This window comes from Scatophagus argus, chromosome 2, assembly GCF_020382885.2.
Source record: "Scatophagus argus isolate fScaArg1 chromosome 2, fScaArg1.pri, whole genome shotgun sequence".
In the NCBI taxonomy this organism is placed as follows: Eukaryota; Metazoa; Chordata; class Actinopteri; family Scatophagidae; genus Scatophagus; species Scatophagus argus.
In genome coordinates, this window is record NC_058494.1 from 25104679 (window position 1) to 25124807 (window position 20129).

At 41.5% G+C, this 20129-nt stretch overlaps 1 protein-coding gene across 1 annotated transcript in view; it reads left to right on the top strand.

The window, feature by feature from the left end:
• The window catches only part of LOC124050777 (histone H3.v1-like), a 54936-nt gene extending 52288 nt beyond the window's left edge, over positions 1 to 2648 (top strand). The window contains exon 2 of the mRNA XM_046373616.1: positions 1748 to 2648. Within this exon, the coding sequence (XP_046229572.1) occupies positions 1762 to 2226 (465 nt within the window). The 5' untranslated portion in view covers positions 1748 to 1761 and the 3' untranslated portion in view covers positions 2227 to 2648. The remainder of the gene's footprint in view (positions 1 to 1747) is intronic.
• The last annotated feature ends 17481 nt before the right edge of the window (positions 2649 to 20129 follow it).

Consider the following 20129-nt stretch of genomic DNA (forward strand, 5'->3'; position numbering starts at 1 on the left):
ATGTAGAGGCATACAGGAGCAATGCATAGTTATATAAATCTCCAAATTCTGTTTTGAGCATATTTCCATACACATTGCTTGTTTTTAGCGTGCCAGCTGTGTTCCTCCTTTACTCTCCTTGTCTTATTACTCTGAACTACAACCTCATTTTCCCTCCGGGTTCTGTAAAGTTTTATGTCATCTCACCAATGTCAGGACGACTCCTCTGCCAGATGCAGAGATTTGTATGCATTCAGAAAACTTTTTCAGTGCCTGATTTAGCAACAGTGAGACCCAGTGCCTGTCACTGTTCCTCTCCACAAGATATTTCTCTTCCATCTCAGAACTAATTAGCAGGCGTTGAGAACACTTCACTGTAAGCTTTGGCAGAGTTGATGCTGCATTTTCATGTCCACTGTTAAAAGTCTTTTGTTTTCTCTAAATTATCTTTCCTAGTCATAAAAACATCTTAAAAGCCATCCTGTGGCTCAAATGAACACAGTCTACTTGAAGGGCTTCCAGAGGCTCTCTCAGCTATAAGTAAAGTGGACTTGAGCTTTCAGGAGCTTTTATTAAGAATGGTACACTCGGCTCGCTTATTGGAAATCCATGGGCAGGTGCCACTCAATCATATCAGGTCTTCTGCTGCTTCTGTTCTTTTTCCAGATACAAAGTATTGATTCTTTTCAACACTAAGCCTCTGACTGAACCACTGAACTCTCTCTCCTTACTCCTTTATTTTGCTTTCCAGCCTTTCAGCAGCTTGCTGTTTTACAGCCTCTGATTTGTGCTCCATTTCTGTGTCGCTTGCTCGCTTCTGCATTGCTTAGACTTTAAAGAAATAGTTGAGAAATAATGCATGTCATCTGGGTACCCTGTTTAATTGTCTTTAAGTTAGGAGCAATAACTCAAGCGAAAGAGATTGGATTGTCTGCAGACTTGATGGTATAATCCATGTCATTAAACCAGACTGCTGTTTACTTTTAATGCACCGATTTGTGTGAAAGGAAACAAAGAGTCTTTAAGTATGTCCACACTAAGCCAAAGACTTCTTTTTCTCTTCATTTCATCCCTCTGCCCAGACTAAAACAGTGTTTTTCTCACTCAAGTGAGTTTTTTGTGTAAATCACTGGCTTGAAGATTGCATAGTTTTCATATTCTATGACTGATTTGCTTATCTTTGACCATGCAGCATACATTATGATACTGATAGAAAATGATCACACACAAGTCAGTTTGTCAGTTTACTAAGTGTTGTTTTTCCCAGATACACTACAGGACCTATTCTCACCCCACCTGTCAGAGTCATATATGTTTAACTGAAAGTGGAGGGAGACAGAAAGCTGAAGCAACCGTGGAAGAAGTAGGATGAGGAGGCATTTGTTTAGTTGAGGACAGACATTTAAAGTGCCCAAATGATGAAAAATTATAATTAACTGTGTATCTTCAACTGCATATGTCTGCCGAGAGACATTTCCTCTGTTCTTTTTCATATCAAAATATATCACACCACAACACTTTGGCAGCCTTAACAAAGTAGTTTTAGTTGCATAAACTCTATGTTGCCATAAAGATGCCACAGATTTTCTTTTGGCTTGTGTGTGTTTTGGTGCTTTCTCTCCTCAGTGGTGGTGAACATAAGCTCGCGGTTGTTTGTCCTGATCTATGAACTGCTGCTTTCTGAATCGATTTCTAACCTGAAGTCGATAAAGTGGTTTGTGAATTTAAATTCTTCATTCTCTCTCTCTCTATGTGTCTCTCATTCCAGACTGTTGCGTTGCCATGACGAGCGAGGAGGAGGAGGGCCCCGGCGTTGCAACATCATCAGCAACGGCACCGTCAGCGGCAGCGATCTCCAGGGCAACAACAGCCATAGCCAGGGGCGACAGCAATGATGCGGTCAGTTCCTCCTCCCCCCGCAGGCCTTCCCCGTACCACCTCCCACGTCCCGAGGAAAAGGAGGAGAAAGAGGAGGAAATAGAGGAGGAGGAGATTGTTCAGGAAGAGAGGATTGAGAAGGAGGAGGAGGAGGAGGAGTGTGACAGAAATGATGAAGACGATGAGGACGATGTTAGCAGTGATACCAGCGTGTTAGTTGTGCCCTACCCTGAGCTGGTACCTGTCGTCTTCTTCTGCCTCAAGCAGACAACATGTCCGCGCAGCTGGTGCATCCGCATGGTCTCCAACCCATATCCTTTTGACACTGTGAACGATGATACAGGATTACCTTCAAAAGGCCTGTTTTAATGTCTTCATCTGTCATCATTTAATCATTCAGCATTTTTCCATTTTTGGCCATAACAACATTAAGAAACATATTTTAAATCTTTCACCTAAATAAGTTCACAGTTGCCTGACTTGCAAGCCAAATTTTTACTTTTTTTAGTTTCATTTTGCTAAATTTGCCTCCCTTGGGGAAGCAGCATTGTTCTTGAGTTATGTTATATACCCTATATAGACAAAAGTATCCAGACACACCTCTTGATGGGCCTATTAATCAGGGTTTGGGCTCGGCCCTTGACTTCCAAGTCTTAATGGTTCAGCATACCAAGACATTTTGGACAATGCTATGCTTCCAACTTTGTGGCAACAGTTTGTTGAAGGCCCTTTTCTATTCCAGCATGACTGTGCCCCAGTGCACAAAGCAAAGCTCCATAAAGACATGGTTGGATGAGTTTGGTGTGGAAGAACTTGACTGGCCCACACAGAGTCCTGACCTCAACCCCATCCAACACCTTTGGGATGAACTGGAACGGAGATTGTGAGCCAGGCCTTTTGGTCCAACATCAGTGTGTGACCTCACAAATGCTCTACTGCATGAATGGGCACAAATTCCCACAGAAACACTCCAACATGTTGTGGAAAGCCTTCACAGAAGAGTGGAAGCTGTTGGAGCTGCAAAGCTGTCTGTGTGTTTAGAATGAGATGCCAGTAAAGTCCCTGTTGGTGTGATGGTCAGGTGGCCCAATACTTTTGTCTATATAGTGTATATGCGTGTTACAGTTCTGATCTATTTTACCGTCAACACGTGTTTAAGGGAAGGTCATGCAGTCAGTTGGTGGACATATGTTAACAGAACTTTACTATGTACTCTGGATTTACAACACTATACCACCTGCAAAAAGTCAGTCTTGCAGAAATATTCTCCACCTGTGAAAAGAGGCATAAGCATTACACCGGTGAGATTTACCAAGCCATGAGGACGGTCCTGGCGAATACAATAAAGGTGGCTTTATCTTTATTATAAAGAAATCCCACCAGAAAAATATTCAGAGGTCTGTGCTCAATAAGTCCCATTGGATTTTTAATAAAACTAGTCATAAAGGCTGTGAAGTTATAATTTCATGAGTAATAAACTTTATGCTGGATTTAACTGAGGCCAAAGTAAATGTTGTGGAGTCCAGGTTCACCTATTCTCTAAACTTTGTGATCTCATAGAACTCCTGCTGCTGAACAGCACCTATGAGTCAAGTCAAGTCAAGTCAACTTTATTTGTATAGCCCATTTTTACAAGCAGTTTGTCTCAAAGGGCTTAACATAACATCAGCAACATCCTCTGCCCTTCGACCCTCACATCGACTAAGGAAAAACTCCCAGAAAAACCTTTAACAGGAAAAAATGGAAGAAACCTCAGGGTGAGCAACAGAGGAGGGATCCCTCACCCAGGACGGGCAGACGTGCAATGGATGTTGTACAGGCAGGAAAGCAATTAACAACATGAGAATTGACATTACTAAAAAGTTAAGCAAAACAAAATCTCAACTGTTTAGTTTCACTTTTGCTACCACCTCAATATGATTTTAACATTTCACAAGTTATAAGAAAATTATAGTAATGAAAATTATAATGAACTGCTGTAACATTCATGTATTCTTTTTTTATGAGATGTTGAGAATCACTATCCTATCAGTTCGATTTCGGCCCGTAGGGAGAACCACCCCGCCCATAGTCGGTACATAGAGGAATGACAGGCAGATGTCAACAATACACATTGGGTTGGTCATAGAGCCGGCTACAGTTCAACTTGAAGATCTGGATGGAGAGATACCTGCAGAAAGATACAGAGAGAGAGAGAGAGAGAGAGAGGGAGGGAGGGAGAGACACAAGACTACGAGGAGCACTGGACACACAGTTAGTGACATAAAATAATGAACTGCATGTTAATCTGACGAGGGGAGAGGATAGAAAAGGAGGAGGGGGAACTGCTTGGTGGATCATGTTTGTGTCCCCCGGCAGCGTAGGCCTATAGCAGCTTAGCTATGATAGAGATTTAAAGATTAACAGTTAGTCAGACCTATTCTACCTGTGGCTATATATCATGAGGTGAGTGAAACTATGCCTACCAGCCCTACACACTTTATTTGGTGCTAACTATATGCTTTACTAAACAGAAAGGTTTTAAGTTTAGTCTTAAAAGTGGAGGTGGTGTCTGCCTGTCGAACCCAGATTGGCAACTGGTTCCACAGCAGGGGTGCCTGATAGCTAAAGGCTCGTCCTCCCGTTCTACTTTTATAAATTCTGGGAACTGTAAGTAAACCTGCACTCTGTGATCTGAGTGATCTATTGGGAGTATATGGGACTATTAGATCCTGCAGGTATGATGGGGCTAGTCCATTTAGGGCCTTAAATGTAAGTAGGAGAATTTTAAAGTCTATTCTGAATTTTACCGGAAGCCAGTGAAGAGAAGCTAAGATGGGGGAGATATGATCCCTTTTACTGATTCCTGTTAAAACTCTAGCTGCTGCATTTTGGATCAGCTGCAGGTTATTAATAGAATAATTTGGACATCCTGACAATAGTGAGTTGCAGTAGTCCAGCCGAGAAGTAACAAAAGCATGAACAAGTTTTTCAGCATCACTCTGAGAGAGGACGCTCCTAATCTTAGCGATATTACGGAGGTGAAAGAAGGCGGTCTTAGAGGTCTGTTTAATGTGATGAATAAATGACACGTCTTGATCAAAGATAACGCCGAGGTTCCTTGCAGTCGTACTGGAGGCCAAAGTAATGCCGTCCAGAGAGAGAATATTATCAGCTATTTTATTTCTAAGGTGTTTGGGGCCTAGAATAATGATCTCAGTTTTGTCTGAGTTTAATAATAAAAAATTGGAGGTCATCCAGTCCTTTATGTCCTTAAGACATGCCTGGAGTCTGGCTAACGGCTCTGTTTCTTCAGGCTTTAAGGATAAGTACAGCTGAGTGTCATCAGCATAACAATGAAAGTTTATGTCATGTTTCTGAATAATATTTCCTAGAGGGAGCATGTATAAGGTGAACAGGATCGGCCCAAGCACTGAACCTTGTGGAACACCGAGGCTAACCCTTATATATGAAGAGGAAACATTATTAACTTGAGCAAAGTGAAATCTATCTGTTAAATATGATTTGAACCAGCATAGCGCAGTCCCTGTGATCCTAGTCTCATGTTCTAATCTGTGTAATAAAATGCTGTGATCTACAGTGTCGAAAGCAGCACTGAGATCTAGCAAAACAAGTATGGAGACAAGCCCCCGGTCTGATGCCATGAGGAGGTCATTTGTGACTTTAACCAGTGCTGTTTCTGTGCTGTGATGGGCTCTGAAACCAGACTGAAACATCTCAAAGAGACTGTGCCTGTGTAGGTGATCAATCAACTGATTTGCAACCACTCTTTCGAGTATTTTAGATAGGAACGGGAGGTTGGATATCGGCCTATAGTTTGCTAAGATGTCTGGGTCAAGTGAAGGTTTTTTAAGTAAAGGTCTAATAACAGCGGTTTTAAACGCCTGTGGTACATAACCTGTTGTTAAGGATAAGTTTATCTGATCTAAGAGGGAAACGTTAATCAAGGGAAAGACGTCCTTGAGGAGCTTAGTTGGGATGGGGTCTAAGAGACATGTAGTTGGGTTAGATTTGTTAATGCTGGAGGTCAGCTCGGGGAGGTCTATGGGCAGGAACCTGTCCAGGGACCTGTCCAGGGATGGAGTAGGATTAAAAGAGATTACTGGAGATGGCACTATATTGGCTATTCTGGGAAGATCTTTATTGATTTTTTCTCTAATGTTATTGATTTTATTGGTGAAGAAACTCATGAAGTCTTCACTGCTAAGAGCTGCAGGAATACAAGGTTCAACAGAGCTGTGACTCTTGGTCAGCCTGGCTACAGTGTTAAAGAGAAAACGTGGGTTGTTCTTGTTTTTCTCTATTAATGTTGAATAATAGGCAGTTCTGGCTTCACGAAGGGCCTTTTTGTATGTCAATAGACTATCTTTCCAGGCTCTCTGGGATTCAGCTGATTTGGTGGAGTACCACTTCCTCTCCATCCGTCTTGATGTTTGTTTAAGTTTTCGTAAATTTGAATTATACCAAGGAGCTAGCCTCCTATGATTTCTAACCTTCTTTCTCAGTGGGGCAACCATATCTAAAACTGTGTGCAACGTGGCTGCAGTGTTGTTGACAAAGGAATCAATTACTGCAGGAGTAACGTTTAAATCAGTACGGTCTGTTGTACTGGTACATGGAGCTGAGGGGAGCTGTGATGGGATTGCATCCCTAAATCTGTCTACACTATCTTCAGAGAGGCATCTGGTGTAATAGACCTTTTTGTTGTGTGCTGTAAAGTCTTCTAGAGTTAGTTCAAAAACTACAAGCGAATGGTCTGAAAGGAGAGGGTTTTGAGGGGCAACTGACAGGTTCTTAGTTTCTAGGCCATAGGTGAGAACCAGATCGAGTGTGTGATTGTGGCAGTGTGTTGGTTCATTCACTCTCTGAAGGAAACCTATTGAATCTAAGAGTGAACTAAAGGCTGTCTTAAGACTGTCAGAGTCAACATCCATATGAATGTTGAAGTCACCTGCTATAATGACTTTATCTGTGCTGAGCACTAAACTAGATAAGAAGTCAGAAAACTCAGACAGGAACTCTGAGTAAGCAGCAGCAGGTGGGCGATACACAACAACTAATAAAACTGGCTTTTCTGACTTCCAGTTTTGGTGAGACAGGCTGAGAGTGAGACTCTCAAATGAGCTATAGATGGATTTAGGTTTGGGGTTAATCTGAAGACTGGAGTGGTAGATTGCTGCCACTCCTCCTCCTCGGCCTGTGGCTCGAGGAACATGATAGTTAATATAACCAGATGGAGTTGATTCATTTAAACTAACATATTCTTCATCCCGTAACCAAGTCTCAGTGAGGCAGAATATATCAGACTGATGATCAATAATTAGATCACTGACTAGGAGGGATTTAGAGTGGAGGGATCGTATATTTAACAATCCACATCTGACTGTCCTATTTTTTGGCTCTAAATATTTGCTAGTTTGTATTTTTATGAGGTTATTATGATTAACACTTCTTAAATTTTGTGCTGGTTGGACTATGGGAGGACGAGGCACTGACACTATTTCTATGGGATTATTAATCTTAGTATTACTGTGTGAATTTATATTTTTATTTATTCTAATTTTAACGGAGGGCGGCAGTCCTACAGAAGCAGCAGAGAAGTGTGTAAGACAGCGACTCTGCTTCCTGGCCTCGACCCTGGGTTGTCAGGGTGTTGGTTGTCTAATAAACTTGGCCATATTGGTAGAAATAAGAGCCGCACCACCCCAAGTGGGATGAACGCCGTCTCTGCTAATGAGGCCAGGTTTTCCCCAGAAAGTCTCCCAGTTATCTATAAAGGCCACGTTGTTTTCTGGACACCACCGTGACAGCCAGCGACGGAGCGATGACATGCGGCTAAACATATCATCACTGGTCAGATTCGGGAGGGGACCAGAGAACACTACGGAGTCCGACATGGTTTTTGCCAAATTACACACCGACTCAATATTGACTTTGGTGACCTCCGACTGGCGTAGTCGAGTGTCATTAGCGCCGACGTGAATTATAATCTTACCATATTTACTCTTATCTCTCGCCAGCAGCTTTAAATTGCCCTCTATGTCGCCCGCTCTGGCCCCCGGGATGCATTTGACTATGGTCGCTGGTGTCGGCTTCACATATCGCAAAACAGAATCGCCAATAACCAGGGTCGGTTTCTCAGCGGGTGTGTCGCTGAGTGGGGAAAAGCGGTTAGACACATGAAGCGGTTGGTGGTGAACCACGGGCCTTTGTTTTGGACTACGCTTCTTTCGAACCGCCACCCAACCTCCCTGACTTCCCGGCTGCTCGGGGGCTGCCGGGGGGCGGCTGACATCAGCTAAAGTAGCTAAAATAGGCCGGTCCGCACAGGCTAACTGCTGCTGGCTAGCTGTCGGGACTAATGGACTGTGATCTACAGTACGAAGCCGGGCCTCTAACTCACTTAGCCTCGCCTCCAAGGCTATGAATAAGCTACACTTTCTACACATCTCACTCTCACTAAAGGAGGCAGAGGAATAGCTAAACATTTCACACACCTTACAGAAGACGGGAGAGGGAGAGGCAGAGGGAGAGTGAGTGGAAGAAGCCATGTTAGCACTAAGCTAAGCTCAACGACAAACAGGACGGGGATCGGAAAAGGAAAGAATCTAGATGATCGTGCGGTTAATAAACTTTTCCTAAAGTGCTTGTGTACTTATTTGTAAGAACCAACCACAGTAAAAGCTAACACAAAATATGTCGACTCAAGTACACCAATACCACCGAACACCAAACGCTAGCAAGTGAATGAGTAGTGCGAGAACAGGAAGTGACGCAATACGTTACCCAACGTTAGAGTCCTTGCAAGGTCTCCATGAGCTCTCCTTCACTTGCAGAATGAGTCTTGAGGTTTGTCCAAGGCCTGGTCCAGGAGGTGCTGCATTGGTCAGTCAGTTGTTAAACATATGCAGACACATGTGACACAAATAAGGTTTAGACTATTTATTGTTCGAAATTGAGTGGCATTTTGGAAGTATGTTCTTCAAACTGAAACATAAATTTTAGTAAAAATACTGTTGCTGCTTTTATGTGCTGCAGAAAGACTGCGTGTTACCTTCAACCTTTGTGAAGTGATGGCATTTGGTGTGATGGGAAGTCATACACTGATCTGTAACAGTCTGGTTTGCTGTAAGAACCTGAATCCTGAGGAGGCAGATCAGGAGGTGACTCTGTGTCAGTGTTATTCAGCACTGTAGGTGTTAAAGTTTTAGAGTTTACAGGTTCCTATTGAAGGGTTTGCTCTCTTTAGGTTACAAAATACTTGTCATCCTTAATCTGTAGCACTCATGACTTTATATGTAGTGTTTGTGTACTCGGTCACACTGGTGTATGGACAAAAAAACCACACAGGCACAAATTGTTGCTGTGATCATATAAGAAATGACAGGATGGCTGGATTACAGTGCAAGCAGTGCACAGCGTGAGCTGCCTCCAGGTTCACCAGACTCTTATCAAGCACCCTAAGAGCAGTACAGGGGAGGCAGCTGTGACTCATGCACATTGATACAAACTTCTCAAACACAGAGTTATTTATCTGTGAGTAGTAACACCGCACAGTGTAAAGAGTGAGAATGAGTATGTGGAACAAGCAGAGATATGACTGATTGGTAAATATCATTGAAGCAGAAATGAAAGAAGGAAAATGATCAGAGAAGCAGGAGGTAAATTCAAATGAAGGGAAAAAGAGATGCAAACAAAAGGAGACAAATAAAAGTAAGGAGAGAAACAGAGTAAAGAATAAGAAAGGTATACTGGTGGAGAGATGTAACAAAGGCACGTACAAAGAGGGAAGTGAGATGCAACAAACATTGTCAGGGTGTGTGTCTTTAAGTATTTACAGCTAAATCTTTGCTTGTTTGCATGCATGTGAGCATGGGAATGGAACAGCCAGGATTTATGTTTCAAGGGAAAAAGCCAGTTGTGATTCCTATGATGAGACTGAAAGAAATGTTCCATTTGTAGACACACTGCTGTCTCATATTTCCATTAAGCAGGCATCACACCAGCCCCTGTTTAAGCCTGACATGAATTTATATCCAGCTGGAGAGGCAGAGGCAGATAAAACAGAGAGGAGGGGAAAGAGTTGGAGAGTTACTTAATAAGCAAACCATTCATTCAAGTCTAAAAGAAATGTCTTCCCAAAGATAGTCTATGAAGTCTGAGAAAAAGGCTTGACTTTGTCTGGAATTAGATCTTCCCTCTCTCTCCGTCTCCGTCTCCTTCTCCCTCCTTCTCTCTGTTACAAGTATTCCAGTCCCGCCTTCTGTGTTACCTTGAAAAACTCACAAGTGAATTAAGTGTAATTTTCTCCGCTAAGTAATCTCATGTGTCGTGATCCCACCGGCTTGCCTGGAAGAACCGCAGGTTCTGTTACAGTCCCGTGGTGCAATTACGGTGATGACACATAAGTCAGAGATTTGTGTCGGAGAGCTAAGAATACGTTCTCAACAGAAGGTTGTTCGTCTCCACCCTCCTCATGATCTTTGTGAGAACAAACACAAGTAAAGGCAACGGCATTAAGGCTGTCAAGCTTTAAATCCTGTATTCTCAAATCAAATCTGGATGATTTTCTTACTGCTCTGCTGTTTGCTTAGTATTTTTACTTCCACAAACAACCTGCCACAAGGAGCAAGTTTGTTAGTTGGTTGGCTGGTGCAAAGAGGATGAAATCTAAATTTGATTTGTTTCATGTAGTGCCTCACAACAGCAAGAAGAACAATAACAATAACAATAATAAGTCAAATGACCCTGCCCTCTGCCTCTGTTTTCTTATTTTCTTATTTCTATTTGCTGTATTCAGGACATTTCTGGCCATAACTGATTATGGCCTACCCAAAATGTTTACAAACAGAAAACAACCAATGCTGCGTCGTATGCCTTTAATACTTAAGATTATGGCAGAATATTGTATATCTGGCAACATAGTGCACTGAAATGCTAATTGCTAACATTAGCAATTGGCTGCGAGGTCTTATATTAAAAGGTGTGAATATGTTCTCAAACCGAGTGACGATAACCTCTAACTGCCGTTAGTTTACATCTCGCCACCTCTAAACATTCAATGAAATCACAGGGACTGAAGCATGACGTGAGTGAGTGCATATATGGGTGTGTATGCCCGTGTGCTTGTGTGTCGCTGTTACTTTTCCTGAAATAAAAAGGCTCGTATTGACCAGGTCCACTTTCTCACATCGAGTTCAGATTGAGTGGTGCTGCGGATTGATTCAGTGAGTGAAATCCTCTTTGTGCGTATGAATACATTCAGTCCACTCCCTGAACGTGTCTCTGTGTGAGTGTGGATGTGAGGCATATTGGTAAAATTTAGGTGAGGAGTGAATACAGTAGTGGAGAAAAACAAAACAAAAAACCTGATTCTGCTTTACCTGAATGAGTGAACTAGCAGTCCAAACTGTCTTGGTGTGCTGAAGCATTAAGATTTTCCTTCATTGGAAGTCAGGGGCCGAGTCCAAACCCTGAAAAACAGCTCCATACCACACCTGAAAGAGGTGGGTCCCAAAACTTTCGTCTATGTAGTGTACATCCTGATTTTTTTTTGGTTTTGGTCTCTATCCACCAACAGTCAGATGGGTGAGGTTGAGTCGGCGTAGCTGTGGAGACACAGGTGGAAACTGAAAATGTAACTTTACAGCTGAGTGAACTGCAGTGAGATGGAGGAAAATTTTGAGGAGCCTCCAGCAAAATCAAGGAGCGTAACTTGAAAGAAGGAGATTTTATGAAATGAAAGCCATTTGGGCACATTCAGAAAAGACAGGATTCAAGCTGAAGAACTAATAGAAAGAGGACTAAAGGAGTGCGGTCTGGAAAGTTCTTTAAAGAGAAAAGAAAAGAGTTACTGTTCGTCAGCTATTAGAGCTTACGGAGCTCTGTGGTAGCTGCTGCCCACATCCCACCTCCCTCTCCTCCTCCTCCTCCTCCCCTCCTACTTCACTCTCGTCTTCCCCCATCCCTTCTAGAAAATAAATCATTTGTAGCTTTCATTGTGTTAAATGGCCGTCAGTGAAGCAAAGTGGGATATTTAGAAGTCCACATTAGGAACGAGTGCCCTTGGCTCTCTGCAGTGATGTATAGATTGAGCTTTTGTTGCTCTGCACTTATTACAAATTGCTGTCTGACATCATGTTTTCCGTTTACCCCGTCTTTCACTTGCATCACTTTTTGTTGCTTACTGCAGCTGGTCAGCTTACTCATCTGCTCATTTTAGCGTGACTGTGCGGGTCTTTTTCTCTGTCTGTCATCCACAGTGACACCAGACGTAAAATGTCAATTTCACAGTTGTTTCATCCTGGCAACCGAGTGCATATTTTTCTTTTATTTTTGTATTCCTCCAGCTACCAAACGGGACAAATAGTTTTAATAACACTTGAAGTATCAGAAGTGTGCTTTTATACCTGTGCTTAAATACCGTACATGAGTTATAAGTAACTTCAATTGGACCATTTGCAATTGTCTTGGTGCACTAAATGCACTCTCATACTGTTTGCCTTCACATTAGTCATATTGTATAAGCAGAAAATTGAGCTGTAATATTGGCATTTGTAGGAACTTGTGTTTTATGCCAAGTTATAAAGCGGCAAGTCACACAACTGGGAGCACAATGTGGCTGTAACAGCAAAGCTATGAATATCTTAACCTGGGAACATGTTTGGGTGGGTGCATCACACTAATTATCACAGGAGTCATGTTACTGTTATTCAGCGCCCTACAAGCGTCTGTTGTTAATGCCCCGTAAAGCAATATTTGGGATTTTTTTTTTACACTTTAATGAACTCAAATGACTCTCTTTGATGTGAAAAGTTTGCTGTTGTAGCTGAGCTGATCATACTGAGAATCAACAAGCACATCTTAAGCTCTGAAAGTCTGAAGTCCAATATTCACTAACTTCTTGGCTCTCGAGATATTTAACTTCCTGCACCAGGCGCTGTTTTTCTTTGCCACTGAGTGCTTTTGAAGTGGTGCTCATTTAGCTTTGATGAGCTAATTTACCGCAAGTGACATGGATCGTTTAGGAGGGTCACTGCCTTTGAAAGTCAGCTATGTTAACTTCAAATGAAAACTTCCACTGCTTGGCTAAGCTACCAGCTGGGGCGTCGATTGTCAGTGGGATCTGTAGTATTAATGACCCCGTAATATGATAGGGAGTCATTCGTTTCAATTTTAAGATCAAAACGTGTTCATAAAGACTTTTTGTTTCCCTTTAAAACCTGTTTGCCTGATGGGTATGAAGTCAATATTAATTAAACTGGTTGTCAGAGGAAAAGAGGCCAAATTGCTTCCTCAAGTCACAATTTCCAGCAGATAAACAATCATAATAAATCTTAACCAAATCCCTACCCAAAGACACTCATCCATGTTGCATTATACTGAAAGTGGTGATTGGAGAGCACTTATAAAGAATATACTCAGTTCACAGAGTCGAGGAATGGAGGTGGTGAAGATAAAGACTTTAGTTGGAACTGGCTTTTCTGTTTGTACACAGTGTAATATATTCAAACTGAGGTGCTGCCAGCAGTCTTACATCCCTGTAAAATCGCTCTTTGTTTTTGCTAAATTTGCTAAACGTTTCCCATGCTGAATCAATTGCATAAAAGTTGCATGAGAAATGAAACGTCAAGGCAAACTTGTCATGGTCTGTGGTTTCTCTTCCCTACTTTGTACAACAAAGCTGTTTCCAACAGGGAGTACAGTCATCGTATCCACATCTGTGTGATTCCACTGGTACTGGGCTGAAAGTGAGGGGCAGAGCGTAGTGCAGAGCTCCAAATATCACATTAACCAACTCTCCCAGCCGAGTTCGTTCACATAGAGAAGGGATAATCAGAGCAGCTCGGGTGAAGGAATAATAGATATCATTTCAAAGGCTGAGATGTAAAATGCCGCTCTCCACATCTAAACCTGTACCTGTGGACTGGAAAGAGAGGAGGGAGATAGAGGGAGAGATAAAGAGAAGCAGGCTGTGCAAAGAGAAACAGAGCATGTGGAGTGAATATATTTCCAGCTCCAAACCAAATCTGATAGCGAGGGAAGGTCAGATTAATAGCTTCCAATTCACTTTCAATCTCCTCTGGACCAACACATGTGGCCCTCAGTGCCACAGGCATTATTGCACACACACACACACACACACTCACAAAAACTCTCAAATTCACAGACGTCTGCAAAGACACACACACACACACACAAGTAGTGCTTTTCACAGTTTGTTCCTCGTATGTGACTATTTTTGAATTTAAGGATTGGCTCCGTAGAGGAAAAAAGCTCAAGATACCTGTTTGATATTTTACCTTTACCCTTTTAGCCATCTGCTCTCCTGGAGTGATACTTACAATTAGCATTCCTCTGTTAAGCCCACTCATCATTTGATACCGGCACCGGCTGCTGATTGGTTTGGCACTTGGAATACATATTCACTCCACATGCTCTGTTCTCTTTGCACAACCTGCTTCTCTTCTCGTCTCTGTTAAACAACATCTGATGCCCGTAACAGACAACTTGGACAAAGTTCTGACACTACAGTTATACGAGTTTCAAGTGTATGATGTGATGCATTGCATCAACTTATATACATTATAAAAAACAGGCTTTCTGTGTTTTGGGATGGTATTGGAGATCAGCTAGTCAGTAATGGTTATTGGCTATTTAAGAACATGAGATTTAGCTATATTCAAAGCAAATTTACGTTCCTGGACTAATCATTAAATACCTTTATGTGACTGGATGATGATGCAGCTAGAGTATTTTGTCCAAGATGTCTACATTTGTGCTTTGCAGGCAAAATGTCCTGCCAAATTGCACACCACCTCCAACAAGCACTACCAATCAAACGGGTCTATTTCAGTTGTGGTTACAGGAGGGTTAGGTTCAAGGGAGATTCATGATTTGGATGATGGTTCCCACTCTGTGAAGAAGGCGGTAACTGCAGTCTATATGGACAAACTTGATTTGACAAGATGTGCCAGGGCTGTGAGATGACGTGCTCATTGCTGCTACTCTTGGTATAAGTCCATGAAACCTGCATCTACTTTTGGTTAGTTGCAGTAGTTTTAATTCATTTTGGGGTGTTCAGGATGGGACGCGCTTCTTTGAGCTGCACAGAAGATTACTGTTTCAAGCCTGTCTTACAGGAACTGGATTAACCTATCAGCCTATTCCACATTAAGTTCCACTCAGTGCATGGTTGATTGGAAATGTGTGAACATGTGCTCCTCCTTGAGCCTCAGTGAACTGTGGTAACCCATAAGACCCCTCTATTTATAGACCCACGGAAATGTTTATGTGTATCTTTGGAGAACCAGTGAGGTTGATTTCAGGCAGTGAGTGGTTACTGTGGTGCGCTGTATCTTAAATCTGTGGTATCAAGGTGCACAAAGACCACCGCGGCTACCTGCGATCCCTTCCTTCCTATATCATGCAGAACGTTCTGCTGAGATCAATCAAATTTAACCCCGTCATGCAGCTGAATAGAAGAGGTCATAGCTTAAAATTGAGGAAATTATTTACGCAATCAATATAGCAAAGCAGTACTAACTAGTTTCATCAGGATCGTTGTTGTTGTTGTAATCCTGGACAAAAGGGTGAGGCTGATGTTGCCAGTGAAGAGGTTTATATATCACATAGAAATAAAATAGCTCCTGCATGGTTTTCCTCGCTGTAGTTTCTGGGGTTGCCATGGTCACACAGCGAGCAAGCTGATAAAAGTTGAACGGTCAGAAGATCCGAATGCGGCCGCCCACCCTCTCCTTGCTGCTGACCACTGCGGCTGGGTTTACACTGAAGACTGTGGGGGCTGCAATGGGAACCGCTCGCCGTCTGAAAGCAGTCCAGTTTGTAGTTCTTTCTATACGTGATGACTGGGATAGCCTTTTGCTCTAGCGGGGGGCGTCACAACGAGTTGCTGTGTCTGTGCGCTGTAAACGTTGACATGTGTCCACACAGAGACACAATGAATATTTGAGTTTGTCTCCACAGTATAGATAAGGAGGAAATCACTTTTATCTTAATGCTTTGTGTACATGTTTATACAGTATCTAATCAATGAGCTTGTGACTGCACATGCACCAGTTTGTGTCCCTAACAGTGAAATTTAGCAAACGACCCTGGATCATTTCATGAAAGTGTGCATCATTGTTCTACTGTGGCATTTTCCTCTAGCTAGTGACACTCATTGGCTCAGTGAAACATTAGCTTTCTTGTTTTTTGCTGAAAGTTTGAGAAATGAAGTGTATCTCACTGTTATTCTGTTATTCATTCTAACATTCAGAATGACACCATTTGAAATCCCAGGGGGAAAACCGCAATTGTTGCTCAAAACTAAATATATATTTTTTTAACCTGTTGATTCAGTTGAGGTGTTCATCAGTCAGGAGGGGATGGACATGTTTAATGACATCCTGAGTGTCTTTGTTCCTGCTTTGTGCAAATATCGATTTCTTGCTGAGCTCTTGCCAATGCATGAAAACATCACAGATGATCACAGAAGATCTTTTATAAAGAAAGCTGTAAAAAAATATGGTCACGCTGAACTATTTTCAGTGTACAGGTTTAGAAAAACAGTCTGCATCGCTTTGCTGTATGTTAAGACATTTCAGAGTGTTTGTATGCAGAGGTCAGTGTTTCCACCTATAGAAATGGTTGCGGATGTGCCAGGGGGAATAGAACTGACAGCTAGAACTGGACATGTGACATGGATGAGGAGAAAACTTATTCACGATGACATGTTGGAATGGACAGTCCTGATGCTGTCAACAGCTGCAGTGCGAAAGAAAAGACATCTGTCTTCATTTTCTCTACTTCTCTAGAGTTCCATGTCCTCTTCGGTTTCTTTTGTTATATTTTATATTGTTTGTTATTTTTTCTTACACCCTCTTTCTATTGCTGTCTTGCTCTGTCTTTCTTTGGCTCTCCCCCATGCTTTCCCAGCTGTGGTTCTTATGCTAATGCTGGTATTAATCATTATGCTAATGAGAGCGTTAATCACTATGCTAATTCACTGTATCTACCTGTCAAACTGGTGGAAAGGCTGCATAAGGACCTGTCCTTTCCTCTTCTCTTTTACTACGTCTATACCTTCACGTGTCCAATTCACCTTCATTTCTTTTATGCTCCTCCTCTCTGCCTCATCCTTCACTGCTTCATTTCCCTTTATCCTTTCTCCCACTGGACTCTTTCCTTCCACCATCCCCACCGTTTAACTTCTGCTTCTTTTATCATTGATGTTTTCAATATCACCATTTCTGAACAATATAACAGTGCTTATAGTTTAATTGTAGCCAAGAATACTAAGCATTCACAATGAAGCCAAAATTAACTTATTCATCCCCGAATCGCCATGTTTTGCTCCGATAAGCTAATTTACTCAACTCTGCATTACTTTTCTCTCGTTCATTCATCCTCCATTGTTTTCTACCCTCCCCTCCTCGAGCTCTCCCTCTTCTCCCTTTGAAATGTTTGCTGCCCCCCATACGCAGTCAGGGAGTAGGAGTCCACGTGGAAATCCCACTGATGGTGTCTGTGGCAGGATGTGTGTTTTTGTAAGCATATGTGTGGATCAGATTATGCACCAAAAGCTGTTTTTTTTTAATGCTCTTATATTCTCTTATCTGTGAGTGACAGAGACAAAAAGAGCATTCATGGGCATCAGCATATGCAGTCATGCATATTTTTATGTGTGTGTGTACGTGTCTGTGTGGGAAAAAAGAGACCGTGTGTTTGGTTGAATGTGTGTGTTACAAGTGATGGCTATTGTCAGCAGTGATCAAAACCAGGCACAACCAATACTCTACCGAGCTTATAGAACCAAAATGAGTGTGTCCTGTTTTTGTGTGTAACTCACTCTGTTTGGTTTTAACCAATTATCACCAAAAAAAAAATATATATATACATATTTTCTTTCAAGGGAGCTGATTGGTTAAAATGTACTTACACTAAGATATTATGTCTACATTCATAAAAAATGATGTTTCCGCTGCAGGATGTCCTCAGTATAGCAAGACTCTGATATGAAAACACATCTTTGAGAGCAACAAATGCAAATGAGCTGCTGATGGCATCCCCATAATATATTCATATATGTTAATAACTATTTATATAGAGCTTAAATTTATTAAAGGCATAATATGCAGTAATTGACTGTCACTGCTTGTAAACACAGTCTCATTCCCATGTCGCCAAATCACCAACAAAACAAAACATCAGTATTTAACAACCTGGGAACGAGACTCAACCATCAGCTGGTTTTCTTCAGAATCACTGATGCCTAGAAATAATAAGGAAATAAGAAAACACAGACAGAGGCCAGAGTCTGTGCAGATGCAGGTACCACCACACGCTTCTAGTGGGTCATCAGTGATTATTGAAAGGGATTATATAAGAGTGAATATATTTTTTTTCTTTCTTAAGGATGCAGTTAATGCTGTAGTGTTTTTTCCAACTCAGTATTACAGTCAGTGCTGTAATATGGTTTTACCATAGATATTTTCTTGACAACATTTAAGTTTCTGCAGCTACGCAGAGGACGATAATCTCAACCTCACTTCATCACTTAATAAATTCATTTAAGTCTCAGAAAATGAAGTGAAGAAATGAAGTGCATCATAAAATTCTCAATTTACTCTTGTGTCAAATGTATTGATATGTGATATAAGCAAAGTTATGTCATTCTAAGACATGTCCCTGCAAAGAATAATCCAGTTTTGAAATGAAACCCATCTGGTTCACAAGCAGCAGTTTCTTTCCAAAATGGGGATGAATTGTTTGGGAATGAATCCCTTCCAAAAATATATTCTGCAGGCGCTGCACCATCTTTTATCACAGCATTTGTGGATCCCATTTCACTGAATAGACAATTTGTCCCTTGGCAGAAGCTGCAATTCATTTTAATGGTCAACCTTTCGCCAGTTAACTGCTTTGTTACATCTTTTTAAGTTTCACTTCTTACAGCAGTTAGAGCCACCTTTGGCGATGGCACTGATAAATGAGATTGCCTAATAAAATTTCAGAGGGCCATGGAACGGAGCAAATGTACTTTTTGGTTTAATTTGCTGACTCTTATTGGTGTGAGTGGAGGGTAGCTTATGTAGGTGTGGGCTGGAGAGCGACAGAAAGGTAGAAATTAAATTAATTCTAAATTGGTGACCGAAAGTGGTATTATTCTCTCTGATTTATTCAAAATTAACAGTGCTTTTTTAGCCTTGAAATTATTACATACATTTTTATGGCAGCGTCTTCTTCTGTTCTGCTTTTACACATTGCATGTCAGTGGGTTGGATTTGTTCAGAAATTTGTCTAATTGCTTTATAGCACCAGACACTAAAAGGTCACTGTTCTTAAATCACTAACGAAACAAAAGCTTTCATATTTTTTTGCGGTGGCAGATGGTTGAACAAGTTGAAGTAATGAAAAGAGATGCAGTGAAGTCTCAAAACTGTAATTTTCTGGTTTGTTGAAACTAATTATAACACCAATTAAATGAAGCGCTTTCATATTTTAACCAAGCAATGTTGCCAAAGGGCCTAAACATAAATATTCAGCTCTCTGTAGCTTCTTTTATTGCAAAAATCAATTCTAGGTCCCTGGCTATACCACATCATGTGTATATTGTGCAGGTCAGACAGATGGTCCTTTATGTCCTCCATCATCCATGACCCCTCTGTGCCTCCAGGTCTTATAGAGGCAATTAAGAAGAAGCAGGTCATACTCATATCCAGCTCTTTTCTTGGCTTAAAAATTTCACCCACCTCATCACAATTTCACAGATCAATTTGATCAGATTTTTGCCTTGGCCTCTTTCAACCTCACCCTATTGTTTTGAATGTCATCTATATTATTTTGTCAATTTGCTTGGAAGAGGTGATCAATAATTCAATAGGGACATTAATAGTTCACTACACCGTCAGTTTGATGGTATTGACTGAGGATAGAGAGGTAAGGTGTGGCTGGATTTTTTGTGTTCCTTTGGGATTTGGTCAATGGAGGAGGGAGACACAGAAGCCATCGCTGATCAATAAGCTAAGCTAGCATAACCAACTAACACTAAACGACTGCAAGATAAGTCAGAAAAATGGGAATTATAAGTGTGTGAGGTCAATAGATGTAGATTCAAAAGTATAGTACATATTATGCTACCAGGACCACATGCAGAGCAACAGGAAGTGACATAGTACATGTATCAGTGTCTATTGCTTGCAACAAGTTGTCTTTTCTGAGTCTTAAACAAAATACTCTAATTTGTCTGTTGATATTAGTTGTTTTACTTC